Source organism: Patella vulgata, chromosome 5 (assembly GCF_932274485.2).
Source record: "Patella vulgata chromosome 5, xgPatVulg1.2, whole genome shotgun sequence".
Classification (NCBI taxonomy): domain Eukaryota; kingdom Metazoa; phylum Mollusca; class Gastropoda; family Patellidae; genus Patella; species Patella vulgata.
In genome coordinates, this window is record NC_065883.2 from 70,357,064 (window position 1) to 70,383,347 (window position 26,284).

Genomic DNA, 26,284 nt, shown 5'->3' on the forward strand with positions numbered 1-26,284 from the left:
AACTAATTTCTCTGATTAACTGAAACACTCCAAATTTCCTCATAGGGATAGACACAAACTATTTATTGTATTAGAAGTATGTGCTTGATAACGATAATTATAACAAGACGTTGTGCTATAAAACCGGCGATATTTTCCCATAAAAACTGTGTTCTGTTACCAGTATGTAATTCACTTCACCTATATTACATTCCATATACATGTACTGGGAGCCACGGTAGTTCAGCGGGTAAGACGTTGGATCGCTAACCTGGAGATCACATGTTCGATCAGTGCATTGGCTGAGAAAGTTCATCAGGCTTTTCTGGTTTGGTCCTCCCTTGTCAGTGGTGCAGGATAGAGGGCACAATGTATAGTCGTTTGGATGGAATGAAAAATCAAGGTCCTGTGTACACATTGGTGTGCACGTAATAGATCCATTGGCTGTTGGAATTCAATATAAGAGTAGGCCGTAGTGCCACTATCAGGGCAAAATTTCCCTCATTGCACACTGTATGGGGTATGCTTGTCTTTATTAGCTCAGTCGGAGCAGAACAGTAGGTTTTTAAACCCTATTTCATTTCATTTATACCAGTTACATGTAGTCGATGATAATATGTCCTCTTTACTGTCTGACTGATCCATCATGCGTACCGGTAATAACAATTAATTGCAGGCTACGCTATTATTTGTTCAATGTAAAGTAAACAAGACAATTAGTATAGCCTATATTAAAAGGCTGATTTTGTTTTAGATTCTATTTAGAACAATCTGATGAAAATACAGATCTATATTTCGTTTCGATTTTTATACTTTCATGGCCTACAATGATAATCTGAGTAGTAGGTCATGTCAGGGGTCATGTGAGAGGCTTTTGACACTATGACGTCAGACTACATTGATTAATCAATCAGCGTTGATGTTTCTAGTGGTTTACCCACAGTTACTTGTACTCTTCCAGATCCTAGTGTTTTAAAGACAGGTAAAACAAAATTTTGAACTTTAAAAAATGAAAGGAAATAGGATCTGTGTTTTAATCAAATTGGCACCTTTCCTTACACTTCTTTGGGATTTTTAATAAATGTATGGACTTTGAATTTGAACTAGAATCATTCCCATGTCCTAGTTGCTGCTAAAAAATAAATTCATGTCTGGAGTACTTAATACACCTTCCGGTATAATTATTGGAAATATGGAAATTCTGATATAAATGACGCCAGTAATATTGTTTTGCTATCCTTAACTAAGCAAATTGCTAATTCTACTTTATTTTACAAGTTAAAATATCTACAAAAAAATTTCCTCAAGTTATAATTACACAATATGCATATTAACATTTTATTTCAAAATCGTATAATTTAAAAAATTATGACTTTTTGGCTACAAAATTTTTATTTGTTGATTAACTAAATTATACAAAGTTTGAAATACATATGCAGATACTACCAACAGATATTGAACAAGTCACACACGCCTTATGACACATTATACATCTTTATATAGGCTTTTAGAGATTGGCAAGCTAATTGAGATCTAATTCACTATCTTTTATAATGGTTATTAATGGTTGAACATTTGATTCAATTACATTGTATTGTGGGTCTGGAACTCTGGAAAAAGTTTCCATTTTCTATTTGATAAGTCCAAAAACTAAATAAAGTTATGACATGGAGTAGACCAGTGATTCCCAAGGTGGGGGCCTGGGAAATTTGAGTGGGGCGTATGCTGATAGTGATGTACAGGTATCTAAATTTGTTTTATAAATGCCTTTAATTTGACGTGGTTTCGATTCCCCGGTTGCACATGACAAGGAATAGGGCCGCCTGTCCAACCTTGTGGGTTTTCTCTAAGTCCTCCGGTTTTCTCCCACTGCTAAATACCCCTAACCATATGTTAGTCCAAAAATGACCAAGTTTGTGTTGACTGGACGTTAAACCCCATTTCTCTCTTTCTCTTAAAATGGTTGATAATAACTGTTAATTTTAACATTTCGTAATGAATTAATAAGCACCTTCCGGACTGATCAAAGAATGAAGTTTGTTGATTGAGTAATCAAGTTTTATCACAGTGGCTGAGTGAGTAAGGCGTTTGCTCGCTAACCTGGAATTCTTTGTGTTCAATCACTGTTTTGACCGATGAAGTTCATTGGGATTCTCCGGCATGGTTCCCCCTTGTCAGTGCTACGGGACAGAATGCTTGGCAACAGACAGCTTATAGTTGTTTGGATGGTATGAAAAACCAAGAACCTGTGTACACATCGACGAATTTACCCTTGACAGTTGGAATTCGTTTTAAGAGTAAGCCGTAGTGCCGCTGTTCGAACAAAATTTCCCTCTTAGGTCACTGTAGTGTGTATGTCTGTCTTTATCAGCTAATCGGTTCAGGGCAGGTTGGTTGAATGTGTAGCATGTGTGCGCTGTATCATAAGGTCTGTCATTGAGTCAACTAGCATGGTTTCGATTCCGCAGTTGTACGTGAGAATGAGTAGGGTCGTCTGTCCAACCTCATGGGTTTTCTCCGGCTCCTCTGGTTTCCTCCCACTGCTAATGACCCCTATGCAGAAGCGAATTATTGAAATAAAATTGAACCTTGTGTTAGTCCCGAAATGACCTAGTTTGTGTCAATTGGACATTAAAATTAAAACGCATTTCTCTCTCGCTCTCTCTCTCTCTCTCTCTCTCTGGATCAGAGCAGTAAGATGTTAAACTCCCATTTCATTTCATTTCAGTTAATTGTAGATCATCAAAGAGCATGTACGTGTCTTAATATGTAATCTTCATCCCATGATTAACTTAAAATAAGATTTAAATGAAAGGCTGGTTAATGTAGCAAACAGAAACCCAAGATATTTAACACGAGCTCAGTGTATTGAATTCCCATGACATATTTGATTCACTCTATATTAACTTTTAATTTACATATTTTATATGAATATGGAAATTTTATTTAGATTTGTGAGGAATTGGTGTATATATATATAGCGTATTTTATAATCAAACTGGCTTCATGCACATCATTTTTATCTGATCGTTTTATGCGCTCTTAGACAACTAATCCTGCTAAGTGTGAATTAAACTGTTATCAAGTCTGGAGGCAGCCTTATTATGGATATATAATGTATATTTACAAATTTTGTCTGAAATTAACACACTTATATGGATATATATTACTTCTGAATTTTGTGTTATCAATTGTGTTAATTTTAGTGAAATCTATTTCTATATCACTTATAAGGATTAAATTTTGTCTGATCGTTTTATGGGCTGTTAAAGAGATAGTCAAGTTAGAAGGGAAGGTTGGTGGAGAATTTTGACTGAGAGATAGAGAATTATGGGGTTTCATGTCCATTTGAAACAGATTATGTCATTTCGGGACTAACATATAGTATACAAGGTTAGACATACATGTAGGATTATCAGATCTATTTCAGTTCCAGCAGCTCCAGCTGTCAGTTTGATCTGTAAGCTTATGGTTATTGCTAACAGTACCATGAAACATTGAACACTATAGCTTAATAATTGAATGGTTAATTAATTGCAAAAAGTATTATACGCTATCATATGTATGTATACAAATGTTTAGCACATGTTGTTTGTAATTCTAAATCCATAGTTTATAAAATAAATAATCCATATAGTTTATAATGTAGAATAATTCATGTTAAATCTATAGTTTATTATGTAAAATCCATAGTTTGTCATATAATCCATAGATTATCATGTAGAATAATCCATAGATCCATATAAGTTCCTCATACAACATAATTCATAGTTTATTATATAAAATAGTCCATAGTTTGTCATATAAAGTAGTGCACAGAATTATCCTATAAATAATCCATAGTTTATCATAATCCATAGTTTGTCATATAAAATAGTCCATAGAATCATCCTGTATAAATCCATAAAATTATCCTATGTATCAATGATCTATAGATTATTAGGTACAATCATCCATAGTTTATAGAATAATCCATTGTTTATTAGGTAAAATCATCCATAGTTAATACTATAAAATAATCCATAGTTTATCATAATCCATAGTTAATACTATAAAATAATCCATAGATATCATAATCCATAGTTTATACATCATATAAAATAATCCCTAAATATCATAATCCATAGTTAATACTATAAAATTATCCATAAATATCATAGTTTATATATCATGTAAAATAATCCATAATTAATTATATAAAATAATCCATAGCTTATCATATTCCATAGTTATTCCTATAAAATAACTCATAAATATCATAATCCATAGTTAATACTATAAAATAATCCATAAATATCATAATTCATAGTTTATATATCATGTAAAATAATCCATAGTTAATTCTATAAAATAATCCATAGCTTATCATATTCCATAGTTATTCCTATAAAATAACTCATAAATATCATAATCCATAGTTAATACTATGAAATAATCCATAAATATCATAATTCATAGTTTATATATCATGTAAAATAATCCATAGTTAATTATATAAAATAATCCATAGCTTATCATATTGAATAGTTATTCCTATAAAATAACTCATAAATATCATAATCCATAGTTTATATATCATATAAAACAACCCATAGTTATTGATATAAAATAATCCATAGCTTATATAGAACTATCCATAGTTAATTATATAAAATAATCCAGTTTATTATTTTTAAAAAAATCTATAGTTGATAAAATCTATAGAAGGCCACCCAGATACAATGTTGTTGATTATTAGATACTTTGCCACATTTATAAATAAAAAAAGGACAATAAAAATAATGAAGTGGGCGATAGGAGTTTTATATTTACATGGTAACAGGTGTTGTTTTTGTTCACCATAAGATCAACAGATATTGAATCAATTTATAGGCTAATGCTATCGTAATTAAAGCAACAGATATATTTTAAAAAGTTTTAAGCTTTATTTAATTGCCAATTAATTGCTAGCAAAAGTGTACATCATTAAGTCGACAACAGATATCGACTTTTGTTGTCTGTAATTAGTTGCCAAATATCATAAAAGGAATTCTTAAGGTCATGAGGGCATTGTCTGTCTCATACTGTCCAGTTCACAAAAGGTTGTAAGATATCTCCTTATTTGTTGATCATATTAATCATATTAATACTTATAAATTATAACTCTACGTTCTTCAATGTGGAATTTGATGGAGAATAGGGCATAACGCTGCTGTCCGGGCAGAATTTCCCTATTAGGACACTGACTGCTTGGAATATTCCCATCTTTATAAGCCCAGTTGTTGGTGCAGAAAATAGGACATTAAACTCCCATTTTACACTGTGGTATGGTATACAGTGCCCTGTGATAAACACCATTTGACACCTAAAAATGGATATGAATGAGTAGATACACATAAAATAATATAATGTAATATGAATGTATATAAACTGATTTACATTCAAGCGTTTCTGTTTTACTGTAATTTCTAATCAGTTATATGTTTAGCAAAATACGCAAAGACTGCACCAGGAGTATTCTCCTGAGGGATGTGTTTAACCTTGTTAAATAGCGCTCGAAAGCATTCTGGCATACGATTCGTGCTTCAATTTTAAAATTTTAATTTTGTCTTAAATATCAGATCAGAATTAAGCCCATCATAACAACATCAATGTTGATTTAAATTGACCAATAAATTGTGTTTGCAATGTCGAAGACTGTGGATGATAATGAGTTAGCGACTTGCCTCCTTTAACCCTCACCAAGAGCATACTGACCTGTAATAAGATTATGTTTTAAGATCAATGTCCTACATGATAACTGAGGAAGAGTTAAACAGGAATTATTGTACACATTTGAATATTCATTGTTAAATTGGTTTTTCATGCGACTTGCATTAGAGCCTACTTAAGCTATTTATGCCGTCAATGTGCCCCTTGACAATATAGATGAAGATTACATCTAATCTAAACCTGCCTTTTTTCAGAACCATTATTAAATTCCTGAAACTCATCTTGCATATCTAGCTATTTATTTGTTAAAGAATTCTGTAACAGGAGCAATTGAAAAACTGTTTTTAGAATCGTTGATATTTATTTTCATCATTTTGTTATCGGTATTTCTTTTAGGGAGAGCTAATCATTTCTTGCTTCCTAAATTGCATGACATTTATTTGGTTTCTTAAAGCGCTCTTCAGATAATGTGTGGCAATGTCAGAATTAGATATCTTGAAGAATGACAATAAGAAGATTAAGTTTGCATGTGTGTGGTCTCCCTTCAGAGATCATTTCTCTGACTCTCATGTTTTAGCCTTTTTAAAGATGCATTATGGGAGATAAGATAACGAGCTGGCAGTTCTCTCTATAATAGTTCAAAACTACATAATGTAAAAGGAATTTGCTAAAAATTTCAGTCAAATTGATCCACTCTGAACCGAGATTTTAACGATTTGGGAATGGCCTTGATCGTCATTACTATAGTCGGTACGATAAAAAACATAGTCACGATTATCCATTTCATGATTAAATCATGAATGAAAATTGAGCAGCAAATGGGATCCTAATCCAGTAAATATCGCAGGCTAGCGTTGACATCGAGAGTTGATTATGGTCTGGATAATTTAATTAATGTCTAATTGATAATTTAGATAACACTTCAGGCCTAAAGAAAGACTTGCGATGTATGTTTAATACATGTATTTCTCTGATATGTTATATTCTGTTGGGTTTTTTTACTTTGAATTTTGTTTTTAAAATCTATTCCCACTCTTATATTGTATTGTTGTATCATAGAGGGGTTGAGCCAGCTAGATTATCGTGCTATATAAATAATTATTATTATGGTCAGTTTAATGGTCGTGTTGAGACTAAAACATTCTGATTAAAACACAGATCCTGTTTCTTTTCGTTTTTTAAATTTCGTTTCACTTGTCGTTAGTTAAGTACTAGGATCTGCAAGCGAATTATTGAAATAAAAATGAACCATATGTTAGTCCCAAAATGACCTAGTTTGTATCGAGTGGATTTTAATTAAATCCAGTTTCTCTTTCTCTTTTTTTTGATACTGCAGAATTTCCATCAAGGGCTACATGAATAGAGGGCCATCGAAACTGCCCCTTCCCTCCCTCTCCCTTTCAATAATTTGTCAATATCTAGTGTAAAAATTGACCAGGATGAGCCCGTCCGTTATAGATTTTATTCTGATGGCCCTCTTTATGTAATCAGTGGTCCACATTGTTTTATCCCATATTCCCCATCAGGCCCAAAACTAGGGATTGCCGCCGAAAGCCCCCCTGCAAAAGGTTTCGCCCCCATCCCCCCAAAAAAGTTTCGAGCCCCCCTCCCCCCTGTGAAAAAATTGTCGTCCATAGATATACATTGTCCATCAATTTTACAGCATCCCCCGAGACCACTTCCAGCCCCCCACTCGTTGCCCTGAGCTAGTTACGGCCCTGTTCCCCATTTCTCGGCAGACCATATAGTTTAAGTGTTACTGTACCAGTATGATCTTGAGATGGTAACATGTGGTTGATTGAATATCAATATCAATTTATGCATATCATACCATATGGTTATAGCTATGGACGTCCAGTGTCAAATGCTCTACATACTATAACACATGGTTATAGCTGCCAACGTCCAGCGTCAATCCTGTTGATGTTAATCTGTTGCTGTATACGTTCAGTGTATAATTGTACTGGTGTAGTAGAATTCCACATTCAGTTTATTGGATAAAATATTCAACATGTACGTAATTAATTATTACAATGCTTTGGGGGGGGGGGGGGGAAATGCATTTAGAAAATATTTATTATATTTTGATAACAACATTTTTAGTTTTCATTTTTGAGTGATGTCTATATCACTATATGCCCGAGACTGTACATAGCAAAACGGCTAGCCCCTGGATCAATTCACTAAATCTGTACATTTGTTTGTGAATGCTGTGTAGGCCTATCGTGTCTTGTCTGTAAATTTGTCTTGTGTAATTGTTTGTGTGTTGTGCAGTCCCCCTGTACTTACTATAGGAATCGCGTTGAAACATCACCAAGTGTATATTTTGGTTCCCCAACCCAATAACTACCGTACTAAAACGTATAATGTCATCTTAACAATGTGAAAAAGTTGTTTATTTAATTAAACATACATTATGCAAGAGCTAAATCTGCTTATTGCAGGTCTTTCTTTAGGTCTGAAATGTTATCTTAATTATTAATTAGACATTAATTAACTTATCCAGACCATAATCAACTCTCGATGGCATCGTCAGCTTGCGATGTTTATTGGATTAAGTTCTGATTTAGATGGAGGGCCTGACAAGGACATCTGTCTAGTTGTTTCGATGGTACGAAAAAAACAAGGTCCTGTGTACACATTGACATGCACATAAAAGATCCCTTGACAGTTGAATTCAATATAAGAGTAGGCCGTAGTGCCGCTGTCCAGGCATAATTTCCCTCATCATAGCACACTGTATGGCATGTGCCCGTCTTCATTAGCTCAGTTTGGAGCAGAACAGTATGGCGTTAAACCCCATTTCGTTTCATTTTCATTTCCAATGCAATGATCAAAAACCCGACATCCAGGCTAGCGAGCAGGCGTCTTACCCACTTAGCTACCATGACCAGTAAGTATAAATGTAGGTTAGTCTTACTATGTGGTATATGTATGTAGTAGACTATTGATATTTATATTGATTCTTTTACTGCACTCGAAAGAGAAAGTCAAGTATTTAAAGGATACACTTTATAGTTAGAATATACCAGATATTAACTGATGAATATGGAGCATAGAAATTAACTATTAACTAGGTATGAATCTATGAGTATAGCTGGAGTGTAGAAATTAACAAGATATGTGTATGGTCTCTGTTAACCTCCATGAGTAGCTGGAGTGTAGAAATTAACAAGATATGTGTATGGCCTCTGTTAACCTCCATGAGTACCTGGAGTGTAGAAATGAACAAGATATGTGTATGGTCTCTGTTAACCTCCATGAGTAGCTGGAGTGTAGAAATTAACAAGATATGTGTATGACCTCTGTTAACCTCCTTAAAAAGCTGGAGTGTAGAAATTAAGATATGTGTATGGCCTCTGTTAACCTCCATGAGTATAGCTGGAGTGTAGAAATTAACAAGATATGTGTGTGGCCTCTGTTAACCTCCATGAGTAGCCGGAGTGTAGAAACGAACAAGATATGTGTGTGGCCTCTGTTAACCTCCATATGAGTAGCCGGAGTGTAGAAATGAACAAGATATGTGTATGGTCTCTGTTAACCCCCCTCCTCCCCCTAAATGTCTGAAACACAACACTTTTCAACACAGAGAGAGAGAGAAATGGGGTTTAACATCCGCTCAACACAAACCAGCTTATTTCGGCACTAACATATGGTTCAATTTTATTTCAGCAATTCACTTGCACATAGGGGTCTTTAGCAGTGGGAGGACCTGGAGAAAACCCATTAGGTTTGACAGGCGACCCTACTCCTTGTCACGTACAAACGGGAATCGAAACCATGCCAGGTGACTCAATGACAGACCTAATGATACAATGCACACACACTAACCATTCGGCCACCCAACCACCCCTAAATGTCTGAAACACAACACTTTTAATCAGGATCCATATATGGACTCGAGAGATTAATTTTAAGCTGCTGGAAATAAAACTCCTCGTGTCATGCTTAATACATAAAGACATTTCCAATATCTGATGATTTTTTTGTGTCTATTTTAGATGATGTAGGTATGATTGGCAGATTGACTTCATCAAGTTTTTGTTAGGAAGAATTTGTCCAGGGATAATAGTAAATGTTGTGTGAGTATAAATTTATATATTATATACAATATTATTACAGACAAATTGCAATCTGAACGGCGACTTCTTGGCATGCCATGCACGAAACTGTAGGTAATTACCATTAGAAACGTCAACGCTGATTGTTTAGTCAATGTCTGACGTCATAGGGTCAAAAGCCCCTTGTACAACCCCTGAAACGATCTTCGAGTACAACTTGTCAGATCTTCATGTAGTGTAGGCCATCGAACGTATAAAAAACCGAAACGAAATATAGATCGGTATTTTAATCAGATTGAGACAAATTGCACATCATGCAAGGTTTTATGCCACAATAATACATGGTTGCATTTAATGAGTTTGGTGCAGGGTTCTTAATCCATTTTGAAATGATGAAGTGAAGGTAGGAACTGGATTTTAAAATTTTAAGCTTCCATTCCCTTTAATACAACCAGACTTCAACAAAAATAATTCTAGGTAATTTGTTATTAGAGAAATATCGTATTCTACTGTATGTAATTACCACAAAAATAACGACAAATACATGTAGGTACACCATTTGGGAAAATTTCCATATTTAATTCACGTACCGGCTTGAAATTCATGTCAGTAATATTCCTGAATAAATTACTGTATTCATTTTTTTTCGATGGATATAAGCTGATACGGCACCATGGTATTACTTCATAACACAATTTGTAGGGTTTTGTAACTTGCAAATGTTTTTATTCATAGTCCATGATAGACACTTAGCAAAGTGATCATGTGACAACCATAATTGAAGTAGTTTTAAAATTAAATTCCATACGACTATGCAGCTTTCAATAATAATAATAACGACAATATTTTAAAAATTAGGTCTCTTGTCAGCATATGTATAGAATAAATAATCATAGCGGTAAACGCTATTTATAACTAGCATTGCTGCTTTATTGACCTAATTCAAACCAATGTCACGTGTTATCGGAACTGGAGATTCATAATATTTAATGACTGTTTTTCAGTGTATTTGGTGTTCTATCCGAGGATTATATTCAACTGAGATTTATATTTAACTATATATATATAACTGGTCAGTGAAACCATTAAATTATGATCAAATTATTATTTTAATATTTACCGGTACACCTGGAATTTATACGGCGTATATGGAGTGTCGAAGACGCGCAATAGATGCACAATCCATGTCCAGATCGTCTTCCTTCGATGGCCACGTGGCTTATTTCCTCAAACGAAATTACTGGAACTGTTATGAATAATGAGAAAGTTTTTTTTTTTTACCGGGTTATCAAAATTACCGTTACTTGTGCTAATTTCTCGGATTATGAAGACATGGCTGATTCTCACTAAGATATATGACTGATATTGTAGCCGACAAGCAAGTTGATTGACTTCTTAATTAACAAGTAATAATTAACTCAGTAATTTAGCTGAAAGTAGATTGATTTATGATACCATAGTGGCCGTGCCATTGTTTTACCAATCGGCTTGATTGAACTTCAAGCGGCTAAAGCCGACAAAAAACAGCCAATTAAGATCCCTGGTTTGGTGTCTACATTTTTTTAATGGGGCCTAGTAGTTCATGTATGGTTATACCTATTGACAGTCTCTACAGTGAACCAGTGAAAGAATTTAAAATTGACAATGGAATATAGACCATATGACAGCTTTGAGAATGGTCCCAGGTTGAAAGGCATAACCCATGATATTTTTGGCAGTGAAATAAAAAACTGAACAAATTTTTGCTTCCTTGGCAAAATTTCCCTCATAAAGCACTACACAGTGAATGACCATTTTCATCAGCAGGTTAGTGCAGAGAGTAAGGCGCAAGACGTTAACCTAATTTATTTGATTTGAAACCACATGGTGTTCCATTTTATTGGTGAAAAAGGGGGGTTGGATGGCCGAATGGTTAGCATGTGCGCGGTGTATCATGACGTCTGTCATTGAGTCAACTGGTGTGGTTTCGATTCCCCGGTTGTACGTGACAGGGAGTAGAGTCACCTGTCCAACCTCTTGAGTTTTCTCTGGTTCATCCAGTTTCCACTGCTAAAGACCGCCACGGGCAAACGAATTATTGAAATAAAATTAAACCATATGTTAGTCCCTAAATGACCCAGTTTGTGTTGAGTGGATGTTAATTTAAAACCCCATTTCTCCCTCTCTCTATTTATGAAAAAATGAATATCAACAGTCAGTCCGCTCAGATTCATTCACTGATTAGATAAGACAGAACTCTTCTGAAATTATGTGTATGTAACTTTATATATATGCTTCCTGAAACCTTCCCTTGATACACACTGTGACAGTTCCGGAGCAAACAGTTCTGTAGACTGTAATCAATACTGTGATGATTGTCTTTGTAACCGGTAATTGTTTTTATAAGGCAAGAAAATTGATCAAAAGAAATATAATTTTCTTGCCTGTGGAAACCGATAGATGTTTTTACATATTTTTTCTCTTCCTGTTTATTCTCAAATGATTGATAATAAATCATGGTTAACCTTTACAAGGCCATTTTTAATGTAGCTAAAAGTATTAGAGAAAATCACACATACAACTACTTGTGTCTGCGGAAATGCAAATTTAATTGTGTAGAGTTTGTTCATGACCAATTCAAATGTCACATCAGATCAGCTCTGTTAATGTGACAACAGTTTATTTTGACCTCAGTCTAGAGCCAGTCTTGGTCATTTAAAACATGATTAAGAAAATATTCGCTCTTGACTGAAAGAGGTTTCAGTCTGGCAAGTCTGTCATAGGAATATTGCAAATGAATAAAAGGACAATCTGTCTTGGCTAACTATCCTGAAACAAATGGAAATGTACAGGGAATTAAGAAGCAGTGGTTTTAAAAAGAATGAAGAGAATTGAAGCTTTCGTTTGTATCATATCAAGGTCTGGCAGTCAAAAGCATCTAGTCGTTTGAATGGCATAGAAAAATGAGGTCTACTTTAAATAGAGAATCTCCTATGAGTCTTTTTTTATATCAAGAAATATCAACACAAGTTGATAATGTAAAAAAGAATGAGGCTTTGTCAAGGTTTTTTTTAGTTTATGGATGAATGTTGATATTTTTTGATATCAAAAAAGACAAGTAGGAGATTTTATTTATCACCCAACCCTTTCTTTCACGCACAAATAAATAAATATAATTCTTTGGGTATAAATCAAATTCATGTAAAGCGACATCTACACTGTAGATATCGCTCAGTAGACTATGACATTTATCACTCAAGCGATATCTATTGCAGAATGTGTTTTTGGGTGATAAAAACTTTTTGAACTGGTTAATTAGTCGTTAAAAACCCAACTGCCACCGGTTAACCGATGTTTTCACATTTAATAAAAATATTCTATGAAAATATTTGTTAGACCACAGGAAGACTTGGTGATATATTTTTGAATTATTATAGCTATTAAGTCTGATGCTTGGCAGCGAGTGCTAATAACATATATTAAACTTCAAGCGGGAAATTAAAGATGTTAACTTCTCGTGATATATTACAAATGGCAAGTGCTATATGAATTATTGATGTGGTCTTTCATGAAAGAAAACAATGTTGTGGCTACCATTCCTTGGTTTGAAGGTCAGGTATGACACGAAACCGAATATCGGTTAGTAATTTTTTGAACCGGTTCAACATTGAAACCGAACCATGAAGAGTAGTTGCTGTCCAGACAAAATTTCCCAAGTAATAGCACACTTTATAGGTAGTTCCTTTTGAACAGTCTCTCACAGATGAAGTTCTCTAGAGGCAACAGTATTTTTTTTCAAGCTTGTGAACAGGGGGGTAGGGATGGCCTAGTGGTCTAGAGTGCCATGCTTCGACCTCTAGCTGGCCGGTCACCTCTGGCTTACGGTTGTGGTTTCGATCCCTGGTGTGAGCGTATATGGCTTGGAGATAGAGCCGCCTTCTCAAGCTCGTGGGTTTACTCCAGGTACTCCGATTTCCTCACACAGGAAAGACCCCTGCGCGTGCGCTGAGGTAATGAAAATGAAAAATAGGACTTGTCTGCGATATCACCTTCGTTGGAAGCGAACATTAAACACCAAGAACTACAACAGCTTGTGAACAGGATAGATGAACTTATATAAGTATAAGCTCTGGCTTGTTTTCAGATCTCACAATTATATAGTGTAGCCTACTTTTATAAATATTTATTGAATAAATAGTATCAGAAAAAAAACAACCCACGCAAGATAGAGATTAGTTTTCATGAAGGATCATCCTAGTAATCAAATAAATATCTAGACATAGCTGCTGTGGGGGTGTACATTGTATGTCCACGCTTTCCGTGGGTATCGTAGTTGTACCTGACATTAATATCTGACAATACAGACATTTTGAAATTCGTGACGAATATGTTGTGATTGTCATGTACAGTGTGTTAATGAAATCAATAAAATTATCAGACACTATTGAACGTGTACCTAACATTTTGAACCTTGTGTCGGACATGTATTAATAAATATCAATAAAATTACAGAAAATAAACACATCTGTGTGAGACAAAATGACAGATGCCATGTTTCACAAAACATTCTCAGACTTAAGTTAAGAATTTACCTAAACTTTTGTTGTGTTAATGTGTTTCTGGATCAAATCAAAGATACTTCTCAAAATTGTTTGCCTCATTTTAACTAAAATATAGCCCCTTATAAAACTTTTGTTGTTTTAATGTGTTTCTGGATCAAAGATATTTCTCATAAACAGTGATTAAAAGTTGAGTAAATTCTTAACTTAAAGATACATTATGGGAAATTAGATAAAGAGCTGGCAGTTCTCACTATAATAGTTAAAAACTAGATAATATAAAGGGAATTTGCTGAAAATTTCAGTCAAATTGATCCACCCTGAACCGAGTATTTAGCGATTGAATTTTGGGCATAGCCTCTATCATCATTACTAAATTTGGTACGTTAAAAAACATAGTCTCGATTATCCATTTTTTGATTTAATCAGAAGCAGCAGACCAGGTTCTAATCCAGTAAATATCGCAGGCTAGCGATGCCATCGTGTGTTGATTATGGTCTGGATAAGTTAATTAATGTCTATTTAATAATTTAGATAACATTTCAGGCCTATAGAAAGACCTGCAATTGGCAGATTTAGCTCTTGCATAATGTATGTTTAATTAAGTCTGAGAATGCTTTGTGAAACCAGGGCCAGAGAAATTTTGCCTGACAGAGCCTGAATTTGTGCCTGATAATGTCTACTGACAGGTTCCATATTTTGGTTGCATAAAATAAACAAAGTAATAGAAAATCCATAGTGTTGTGTGTTTATTTTATTAATGTTATACCTCCCCTTCTAAATGTCATTTAGGAATAAAAGTCTATCAATCATAATGTTATTTAAATGTCATCTAAGGATGTAAGATGAGTCTGGCAATAATTGTATTAGAAAAATAATTTACTTGTTGATGATATGCATGCATATAAAATAACCCATGTGTATTCAAGTATTTATGGTTAAATAAACTATAAAAGAGAGATTTGTAATTATTATTTTACTGATATTTTGCTTGCGCTTCGAATTAGCTGCTGAGTCGGGCACAAATCAATAGAAAGCATGTGTAAATTATTTATCTTTTAATCTCTACGGAAACACGAGAGCCAATCAATAAACAGCTTACAGACTGTATAATAAGAATTTGATTGTTTTTATTTTATCAGGAAATCACTGCCATGAATCAAACAAAGCGTTATTGCTTGATATTTTTTCAACATTTATTGTAGTTACAAGCTGGAGAAAAAAAGCATGTAAAATCATTTGAGTTGTAGTAATAGTTTAAATAAACCATCCAGAGTAGTAGAGCACCTAAATGTAAATATCCACCTAAAGCAGGAGAGTTCCCAAATGTAGATTTCACTTTCGTATAACAGATGGAGAGCTGCTAAATGTAAATGACCTCAGCTAAAGTAGTGGAGCTCCTAGAAGTAATTAACCTTTATAATCCAGAGTTGGAAAGCTCCTAAAAATATCTAAAGACTAGAGTTGGGGAATTCCTAGATGTAAATAACCTCTATCAGCCAGAGTAGTGTAGGGCTCCTACATATCAATAACTTTTATAATCTAGAGTTGGAGAACTTTTAAATGTAAATAACCTCTATAGTCCTCAGATGGAGAGCTTCTAGTAAATAATGATTAACCCCTATAGGCTGGATTTGGAGAACTCATATAACTTCAATTGGTTGGAATACCCCTTCATTTACAGTCTGAGAGCTCCTAAATGTAAATAACCTCTATAAGATGGAATTGGAGAACTCCTAGATGTAAATGACCTCTATTAGGTAGAGTAGTGTAACTCCTAGTTATAAATAACCTCTATAAGTTTGAACCAGAGAACTCCTAAAGGTAAATAACCTCTATAAAAAGGAGAGGGAGAACACCTAGAGTTAAAGTACCATACTAGAAAATACTGACTTCATATTAAAATAACTAAATCTTCTTAATTTGAGTACCGATTAAAGTTGTTTATTTAGTCCAATTGATTGAGGTATCTTTCAGTATTTAAAACTTTATGTCCACGGATAGAGCCAATCTTTATAGAACCAAGGTTGCTTTTCAGAAATGAAAATCCCCCCCCCCAAAAAAAAAAAAAAATCACTAAATACAATTTTTTTTCAGATGTCTAACAGGTCTTGTTTTATCACTAATTGACAATAACACATGATGAGATCAGCTCACCCTAATTCAACATGTCATTATTTCCTACATCAAAACGTGGGGTCGAGGTGACTAAGTGAGTAAGACACTGGCTCTCTAGCTAGCCTGGAGTTCGGGTGTTCGATCTCTGCATTGATGCAGGACGGAGAGCCTGACAAGGACAGCTGCCTAGTCGTTTGGATGTTGGAATTCGATATAAGAGTAGGCCATAGTGCTGCTGTCCGGGGAAAATTTCCCTCATAGCACACTGTATGAGCATTAGCCCAGTTCGGAGCAGAACAGTAGGACGTTAAACTCCATTTCATTTCATTTCACAACATCAAGACGGTGTAGTTCCTTTTGTTTTTATGACTATGGAACTAAATTTGAATAATACAGAACTTGTCCAATCACTTATCATAATAACAGATCAACACAATTCATCATTTTATTCTAATCTGCATCAAAGCTGTTGTTAGATTGATATTATCTTACATTGTATTGAGAATCATTAGCATACCTACAGCTATAGTATCAGATGTCTGGACAATCATGCTGACAATCATATCATACCTACAGCTATAGTATCAGATGTCTGGACAATCATGCTGACAATCATATCACACCTACAGCTATAGTATCAGGCAGAGATGGGATTTCGAACATGTCCGATTCTATTTTCCAGACATCCTAAATTGTTCGACCAGGAATATACCCAATCGTACATCAAGACATGGTGAATGATATTCAAAATTCCAATATTAATATAGTGTACTGAGTGTATAACTACCACTCAACCCGATTATCGTTGATAATAGGCTGGATTGATTAGGTAATTAAGTGATCAACGTATTTATTGTCTTATACCGTCTATACACCTACCTTGATTAACTACTTAATCTGCTTTGATTGACTGACTTAATCCTTTGTCGGACAATTCATCAATCTAATCTTAAACAGAAGTCGAACTATTCATCAATCCAATAACTTGAATAAGAGTTATTATCATTTTAATCTACGTGTTTATCTCGTAGTTTCTCCATTGTCGAACATTTTAATCCCATTGATGTGAGCCGACAATATGTATAAACTAATCATAAATGTCACATATTTTAAGAGTATATAACACCCCAAATCAATATATTATCCATTAACATGTAAATCAAAAAAATATCTGTTAATTTGTCTGCGATATCACTTCGGTGGAAGCGGACGCTAAATAAAGCTATTTCACACACACACACACACGTGGTTATAATACAATAATCGAAAACTAAAGTAGAAATCTCGCGAGATGCGTAAAATTACAAGAGATGTAAACGTGACAATTATCACATAAACTTATAAATCAATATATCCGTTAATTTGTCGGCGATATGACTTCGGTGGAAGCAGATGTTAAATAAAGCTATTTTACACAAACACCCACACGTGGTTATAATACAATAATCAAAAACTAAAGTAGAAATCTCACGAGACGCGAAAATTATCACGTCGGAGGAAAGATTCTATTTTGATGGCATATTCTCGGGTTTATGATAATATTTTGAATAGGGTTTATGTTTTTAAAAAAAAGAAATAAACAAGCTGAGAAATGTCGACAAATATTTCGATTGAAATAGTGTACATGTAAGTAGTTAATTATTATTTAGCAGATGATGTCAATGGCTCGGTATCGTGGAGCGACGATCACTGCCAAAAATATTTTGGGATGTTTTTTTTTTTTTTACCTCCATCCGTATAGAAGTCAAACGTAGTATAGGACGAATACCGGGCTTCTTCTGAAAAAAGTATTGACGTATACCCCGAAAAATACGGTAATTTTGGAGGTGATTTTGAACAAAAGTACGGGTCGAGAGTAGCTGGCACACTTTCATTCTATCGTATTACGAGAACACATAATTTTGTAGGAATATTACTGACACAAATTTGAATGCCGTACAGGAATTAAATATGAAAAATAATGAGGCGCACCTATTTTTTTATTACGTACGAATTTGAATATTTTGATGACACATGATTTTTAATTGTGGTCTGAAATCGCTTGCGTAAATAATGATAATTATGCCCCTTTATTTTCGGTAAAAATGTCCGACAAGAAATTTTTTGAAATCCCATTACTGGTATCAAGGTGTCAGTACAATCATGCTGACAATCATATCACACCTAGAGCAAATAGTATCAGGTGTCTGGACAATCATATCACACCTAGAGCTATAGTATCAGGTGTCTGGACAATCATGTTGACAATAATGGAGCCAGTAAAGTGAGATAGACACATGATCAAACCTTGTCTACAATATTGTGATTTCTTCTGAACACTCTACAGAAAAAATTTATCATCCGATCTATTCAAGAACATTAGCTATATGAAAAATGTCATATATTTTCAGTGATCTCCGATAATAGCCACCAAGAGTTATTGTCTGATCTGCGTTGTTCAGATTACTGCATCTTCAATAGAAGGCTTAATCTCGCCTTAACTACGTACATCTTATTAAGCCCTTCACGTAATACCCCGCATATTTTGGCACTATTTTTGATTGGGTATAAGCCCAGCTTGTGATCCTATCAGATTCCTTCGTTAAAAATATTGTTACGATTATCAAGTCTCGCGCTTATAGCTAAAATGTCTACATGTGACAATCGAGTTGCAAAGTTCAAGGTTCGATCAATGTCAAGGTTGCTGGAAATCATACCTGATCAACAAAGAGTTTCTATGGAGGCCGCCATATTTGTTTACAGTGTGTTATGTGCGACGACCCCTGATTGGACAATGCTAATTGATCACGTGTAAACACAACGAGCGCAAAATTTCGGGAATTGCCCAGTACTGAAGCAACGGTTAGATGTTGTAAAACTCGCGATCGTTGCTTCAGGAACATGAGATTACTGGGACAATCTCATTATTTTTTTGTATTTCAAAATTTCCTTTTATTTGTCTGTACTTCACTAGGATCTTGAAGAGTTGTTATATAACAGGTGTTCTGGATGGTGTGAGGCAGGGGCGGAACTGGCCCTGGCTCCCATGTCGGAGCGGCCCCTTTTACTGACCGCGGAGCCCGGACGGGGGGTCCGGGTGCTCTCCCCGTGAAAATTTTGAAAAATGAACCCCAAATATGCGATTTGGTGGCATATCTGATTATAATCTCTGTCAAATTCAGCCAGCAGACCAGCTATCACCAAATTTTGATGAGGTCTTAAAATTGAATTTTTTTTGGATATACGAACCAATGGCAGACGTTTCTGGCGTATCCCCACCGGGCGACAATGTCGGGTGAATCCGATAAAATTTTCAGATGAAATTCCGGCCCACACCCAGCACACCCGGCCCAGAAAGTCTATTATACCAGCCCATTCCAGACTCCAGTGATGGCGTGGCGGCCCGTTAAAGCCACCGGCCACATACAACATGATCATCATCGCTCCATGGCCGATCCAATACCCCCACCCCCCCATCTAATGTTCAGCAGAAAAAAGGTTTTTTAGACGAATTGGACAAAATTATTTTTTTCATTTTTTGTCCGACCGGCCCTTCGGGCTATCGCCCGGTGGCCCAATCCGCCCCTGGTGTGAGGGATTAACCAATGGAACCATCTGTTACAGCGACTAGTAAACCACTAGAAACGTGTACGACGGACCTTACGCGACCTTCCAGTACCACATGTCAGATCTTCATGTAGTGTCCTCCGGTTTCCTCCCACTGCTAAAGACTTGTACGTGCAAGCGAATTATTAAAATAAAATTGAACCATGTCCTCTGGTTTTCTCCTGCTGCTAAAGACCCCTACGCGCAAGCAAATTATTGAAATAAAATTGAACCATGTGTTAGTCCAGAAATGACCTAGATAAATTATTTGTGTTGAGTGGAAGTTAAACCCAATCCTCTCTAGTTACATTTTGCAGAATCTACAGTCTAGCAACAAAAAGTATCATCTGATCTGCTTGAAATTTGTATGTATTATTTAGATGGAAACAAAGAAGACCATCCAATTTCAATCATTTCTATTAATTACTACAAGATTTATTACCCTTGCTGCACTTCCTTTGCAAAATCTCGTAAACCATCTATTAGCATCATTGTTATCATCCAATCTGTTTTGACTTCATGGGGATATTGGGTTTACCTAAAGAAAAACCTTTATCGACAGATAAGTTCATGGGGATTTTCCGGCTCGGTTCCCCTTTGTCAGTGGTGCAGTCTATAGTCATTTGGAGTGCACATAAAAGAACCCTTGACAGTTTGAGTTTGAAATAAGAGTAGGCCAGAGTGCTGCTGTCCGAGCAAAATTTCCCTCATAGCACACTGTATGGCGTATACCTATCTTTGTTAGCCCAGTTAGAGCAGAACAGTAGGACGTTAAACCCCATTTCATTTCATTTCATTTTATTCCCAGTATACGTAAGTTTTTCCAATAACATTTTATGGTCAGAGTGGATGACTCAGCTGCTGTGACATTATGTTATGTTTTGTTGCCTGGCAACCTATGTTTAGCCAAGTTTAGCTTGTGTATTTATTAATAATGTTGATAATTATCATAGTAATATTTCAACCTTTTTTGTAGATGAGCTATGGAGACTGTTTTAGGGAAGTTACGGCAATCAACCAGTAGAATTGCTCGTAGAGCATCGCTGACAGGGAATGGTGCCCCATCAGTTACTAAAGATGAGATTATTGAAACCATTGATAAATTTATACCACGTAAGAATTGAATATTTATGTCTTTTTGAGAATCCTAAGATTATGGCATCTGTTCCACTCATAAAATTAGGTCACCTCTACTCATCATATTTGGTTATCTATTTCACTTATAATATAGGTCATCTGTTCCAGTCTTAAAGTGTGAAAATATTTTTATTTTAATGAACTGGGGACAAAAATATACCTAGATAGTGTCTGAATAACAAAGGGGGTTAAATGGTCTTGTGGTTTAACGCATGCACATGAAATCACAGGCTCTGTCATTGAGCCAAGTGGCATTGTTTCAATTCCCTGCTTGTAGTCGTGACAAGGATAGGGTCTCCTGTCCATCTCGTTGGTTTTCTTTGGGTCGTCCTGTTTCGTTCCACTGCTAAAGACCCATACATGCAAGCGAATTATTGAAATAAAATAGAACCATGCGTTAGTCCCGAAATGACCAAGTTTGTGTCAAGTGGACATTAAACTCTCTCTCTCTCTCTCTCTCTCTCTCTCAAACACAATAAATAAGGCCCATTGTTTATCTCTTGATGGTTTCGAATCCTCGGTTGTACGTGACATGGAGTAGGGTCGCCTGTCCAATCTCGTGGGTTTTCTCCGGGTCCTCCGGGGTTTCCTCCCACTGCTAAAGACCCCTACGCGCATGCGAAGTAATGAAATAAAATTTTAAAAAATTATGTGTTAGTCTCGAAATGACCTAGTTTGTGTCGAGTGGACGTTAAACCCCATTTCTCTCTCTCTCTTATCTCTTAATAATGTCACTTCTTCATTACTGTAATCAAGCATTATTTTATAGCCAACTAATTTAAAAATTCAAGTTTTCAAATGCTGTATTTAAGCATGGAGATTTATAAGATACAATAAGTGTGTAGATGGCCATAATATGTCTTAACTTCATGCAGGATCTGAGGTTCATTTGACAGTCAAATAAAATGCTCACCTAATACCGGTAGATCATAGAACTGAATGCTTCATATTCAAAAATTCTTTGAATCAGAAACTTAGATTTAAAAATATGGAATTCATAGACTCAGGTCAAAGCAACACTGTGATCGCTGCCATTTTGACCATATTCCAAAGTAGATAACAAACCTTAATCTTTCAACCCTCCGTGTTTCGAGATAAGACATGAGGCCATCACCTTCAATGTAGCACATGCTGGAGCGATTCGCACCTGGCATTTGTAAACAAAATTGACAATATTTTTAATAAAAACAACGATTGATTATTGTTATTTATAATATTTCTGCCAGACCCAACTACAATTAAGCATATAATCCTACCTGAAACGGGTACAAATCGTCGTTTTTAAAATCGAGGCATTAAGCCGTTACTAAGACCGCCATCTTTTTAAACGATACGCTGTCATCATGAAGGCGGGGCTAAATATAAGGCTTTTATAACAGCCAATCAATAGGGCAATCTAAAGCTCTGTAACTATGAATGGATTTCGATGGCGGTGAATGTCAGACAAAAACAACGCTTCATTAATTTAAATGCGAATATTTGGAGTTAGGCGACAGTTGTGCCACTACATTGGCCACTCTAAGTTTAATTAATCATAATAGCATAAACTTATCTTATTTTAAATATGTTACATGCATTAATAAAGAAATTGAGTTTGCCACTTGGAACTAAAGGCATCCAATCGTAGCTAAAAACAAACACATCAGTATATCTCAACGTTTTTAGCTACGTTCTTGTAGCTAATTCCAAAGTAACTCATGAAGTCACTAATGAGTATGGTCTATCAATATAAGAAAAACAGCCTTTCATGTGACAGGACTGATTATTAAATAAACATAAAACATGATAAACAGTGGAGTTCTAGACTACTGCTAGTTTATAATTTATTAATGGGATCAAAGGAACTTCAGAGGGAGTAGAATTTAATGAAAGGTTATGGTTGACTTTTGATTGTTGGGCGGCTGAAGCTGTAACAATGGAGAGATATTACAGCTATTATAGATGGCATACTTGGTACTTGCAAACTAACTCACTTATTTTAAAATCATTTTAGCCATTTAAATCATCATTAATTTTAAACAAGGCAATGGTAATTGTTATTACATTCGTGAATTATTCGTGAATAGTGAATATCATATTGCAATTTTATAAGGAAAGTAGCGGGCTTGGGTGGCTGAAGGGTTAATGCGTGCGCATTGTATGATTGTATCATCAGGTCTGTCATTGAGTCAAGTGTCATGGTTTCGATTCCCTGCTTGTACGTGGCAAGGAGTAGGGTTGTCTGTCCAAAATCATGGGTTTTCTCTGTATCCTCCGGTTTCCTCCCACTGCTAAAGACCCATACGTGCAAGCGAATTATTGAAATAAAATTGAACCATATGTTAATCCTAAAATGACCAAGTTTGTTTCGAGTGGAGGTTACACATCATTTCTCTCTCTCTCAACTAGTCAACTTGTGTTGAATGTACATTAAACCCCATTGGCATCTCTCTCTCTCTCTTTCTCTCTCTCTTTCTCTCTCTCTCTCTCTTTAAGGAAAATATAGGATCTTTAAACAACATACATTATGCAAGAGCTTAATCTGCCAATTGCTGGTCTTATTTTAGGCCTGAAATGTTACAGAAATTATTAATTAGACATCAATTAACTTATCCAGATCCTAATCAACTCTCGATGGCATCGCTAGCCTGCCATGTTTATTGGATTAGGTTCCGATTTGCTGCTTCTGATTAAATCAAAATATGGATAATCGAGACTATGTTTTTTATCTCACCGACTTTAGTAATGAGGATCGAGGTTATCCTCAAAATTCAATCGTTAAATACTCGGTTCAGGGTGGATCAAATTGACTAAAATTTTCAGCTTATTCCCTGTACATTATCTAGTTTTTAACTATTATAGTGAGAACTACCAGCTCTTTATCTTATCTCCCATAATACTATCTTTAAGCTATTATACATTTATATTACTAAGTACTGAGTTGGAAATTATCATCTTTCAGCTGTAACTCCAGAGTCAGATAACAATAATCTGAAAAAGGCTGGTAGTCATGACAATGGTAGTCCAGGTTCAGAATCATCGTCTGCCAGCCATGCTCATTCATACAGGTAAATTCTATATTAAACCATAATCAACAAAATGTAAAAGGAGACATAGAAAGAGATAGTGCCTTGGGCGTCACACTCGGTCATTTCTTGGACAGGTAAACAATTGTGAAGCAGCTTCAGACTGTTCACTATGAAAGACTAATCCTTTACAAAATAGTCCCTTCCATCTCCTACAGTCTGTATGTGATAATCTAAGCTGCAACTTGAGGGCAACCACAGTGGCTCAGTGAGCAATAGCACTGGTGCAGAAAATTTTTTTACAAATTTTTAAATAAACATTTGATATTAAACGAATGTGAAATAAATTAGTGCTAGATACACAAGATATAGAGAATCTCCTACGAGACTTTTTTGATATCAAAAGTAGATTGTGAAATTTATCACACAAGCGATATCTACTGTAGAATGTATTATTGGGTGATAATAAATTTTTCATGTACATGGGTTACAGTGTTTGATTCCATATTATGAGGGGATTAATACGGAAGAATTAGAGTACCACCATTTTGAACAATTATTTGATAGCCTAAACATGGACATGGACATGGCCATAAAATGTATAATGGCTAGTGCTGATGTTGTATATGAAAGTTGTAATTGTTCTTGATTCAGCTCTGAATGGGAAAGACTTTTTATGAGACAGAATTATTTTAAGAAACTACAAGAACAGGGGATGGACGGAAATTTACGATCGAGTCGGTTCCGCAGTGTCTGTTGGAAGGTTCGTAAATAATTCTATTTTAATGATAGTAAGGTTCATAAATAATTCTATACGATTTATCTGTTGAAAGTTGTGTTTAAAACAGTATCTTCCTGGTTGCTGCACATTGCTTGGGGGCCATGGTTTTTAAAGCAGTATCCGTCTTCATTAGCCCAATTTAATTGACATTTAGATGTACGGTTAACGTTACTGTAACTATTCACAACAAAACAAAGTGCAAGGTATGTGTGAATATAACTACTTCTCAGTTTATTTAATAACGTTTCGTAACACATGTGTGAAAATGTGACCTGGGTATGTGTTATGAAATGTCGTTATTAAATAACAGAGAAGTAGTAGTTCTATGCATATATACCTTGTGTTGTGATTTGTTATGAATATTCATTAGCCCAGTCGGTGCAGAAAAGTAGGATGTTAAACCCCATTTCATTTTAAACAATGCAAGCACTGGACTTGTGACCAGGTGTTAAACACCATTTCTTTGATTTCTGCAACAATACCACATATTGTAATCTGTATTTCGTTGGACTGGACTCTCGACAAGGTGTCACGCACCATGCCTTTAATTTCTGTCCCTTCTTCATTAGCCCGTTCGGAGCAGAACAGTAGGACATTAAACCCCATTTCATTTCATTTCTGCAATGATACCACATATTCTGTAATTTGGTTTGTATTGCTAGTTATATCTAAAAGTTCTACCAGAAGAAAAAGAGAATTGGTCAGAACATTCACTGCTGTGGAGAAACAAGTATGAAGATCTCAAAAATAAAGTAAGTTTAAGATAACAAATTAAATATCTGTTTAGTGGTGAACAGCCTTCCCAGATTCCTCTCTCAAATCAACTAGCTTCGTTCTAACACAGCCTTCCCAGATTCCTCTCTCAAATCAACTAACTTCGTTCTAATTCAAACTCTTCAAGCTTATTTTAAGATAACATTTTTTTGGTAGTGACTATTTGTTTTATTGGGAACCACATTGCTGGATGGATGGCGGTAGTGCTGCTATGCAGGCAAAATTTCCCTTATAGCACAAATTATAGCATACAGCATGGCATATGCCCATCTTCAGCCTAATTGGGGCAGAATGGGAGAATGTTAAACCTCATTTCAATTCATTTGTTTTATTCCCAGTACATGTAAGTTTTTCAAGTAGTGAGTATTTGTTTCATTCCTCAGGATTTTTAAATCTGGCTTCAAATTGTTATTGATGCAGATCCTGGAAATCATTTGTATTGAAGATTACCTAAAAGTTGTAATCGAGTCTCAAGCCCCTCTATCCTGGCAAAATTTCCCTCCTGGCACATCGCATCGTGTATGCCCTTCGTCATTAGCATGGTTTGATGATGAAACCTAATTCTATTTACTTTATGAACATCGATTCCCCGGTTGTACGTGACAAGGAGTAGGG

General features: G+C 35.2%; 1 protein-coding gene across 2 annotated transcripts in view; it reads left to right on the plus strand.

Moving 5' to 3' along the window:
• LOC126820603 (TBC1 domain family member 5) overlaps positions 1-26,284 on the plus strand; it is an 86,152-nt gene that overhangs the window by 18,786 nt on the left and 41,082 nt on the right. For both annotated transcript variants that reach the window (XM_056100791.1, XM_056100790.1), the window contains exons 2-6: positions 9,672-9,752; positions 20,949-21,085; positions 24,051-24,156; positions 24,769-24,877; positions 25,558-25,647. In XM_056100791.1, the coding sequence (XP_055956766.1) occupies positions 20,956-21,085; positions 24,051-24,156; positions 24,769-24,877; positions 25,558-25,647 (435 nt within the window). In that variant the 5' untranslated portion in view covers positions 9,672-9,752; positions 20,949-20,955. The remainder of the gene's footprint in view (positions 1-9,671; positions 9,753-20,948; positions 21,086-24,050; positions 24,157-24,768; positions 24,878-25,557; positions 25,648-26,284) is intronic.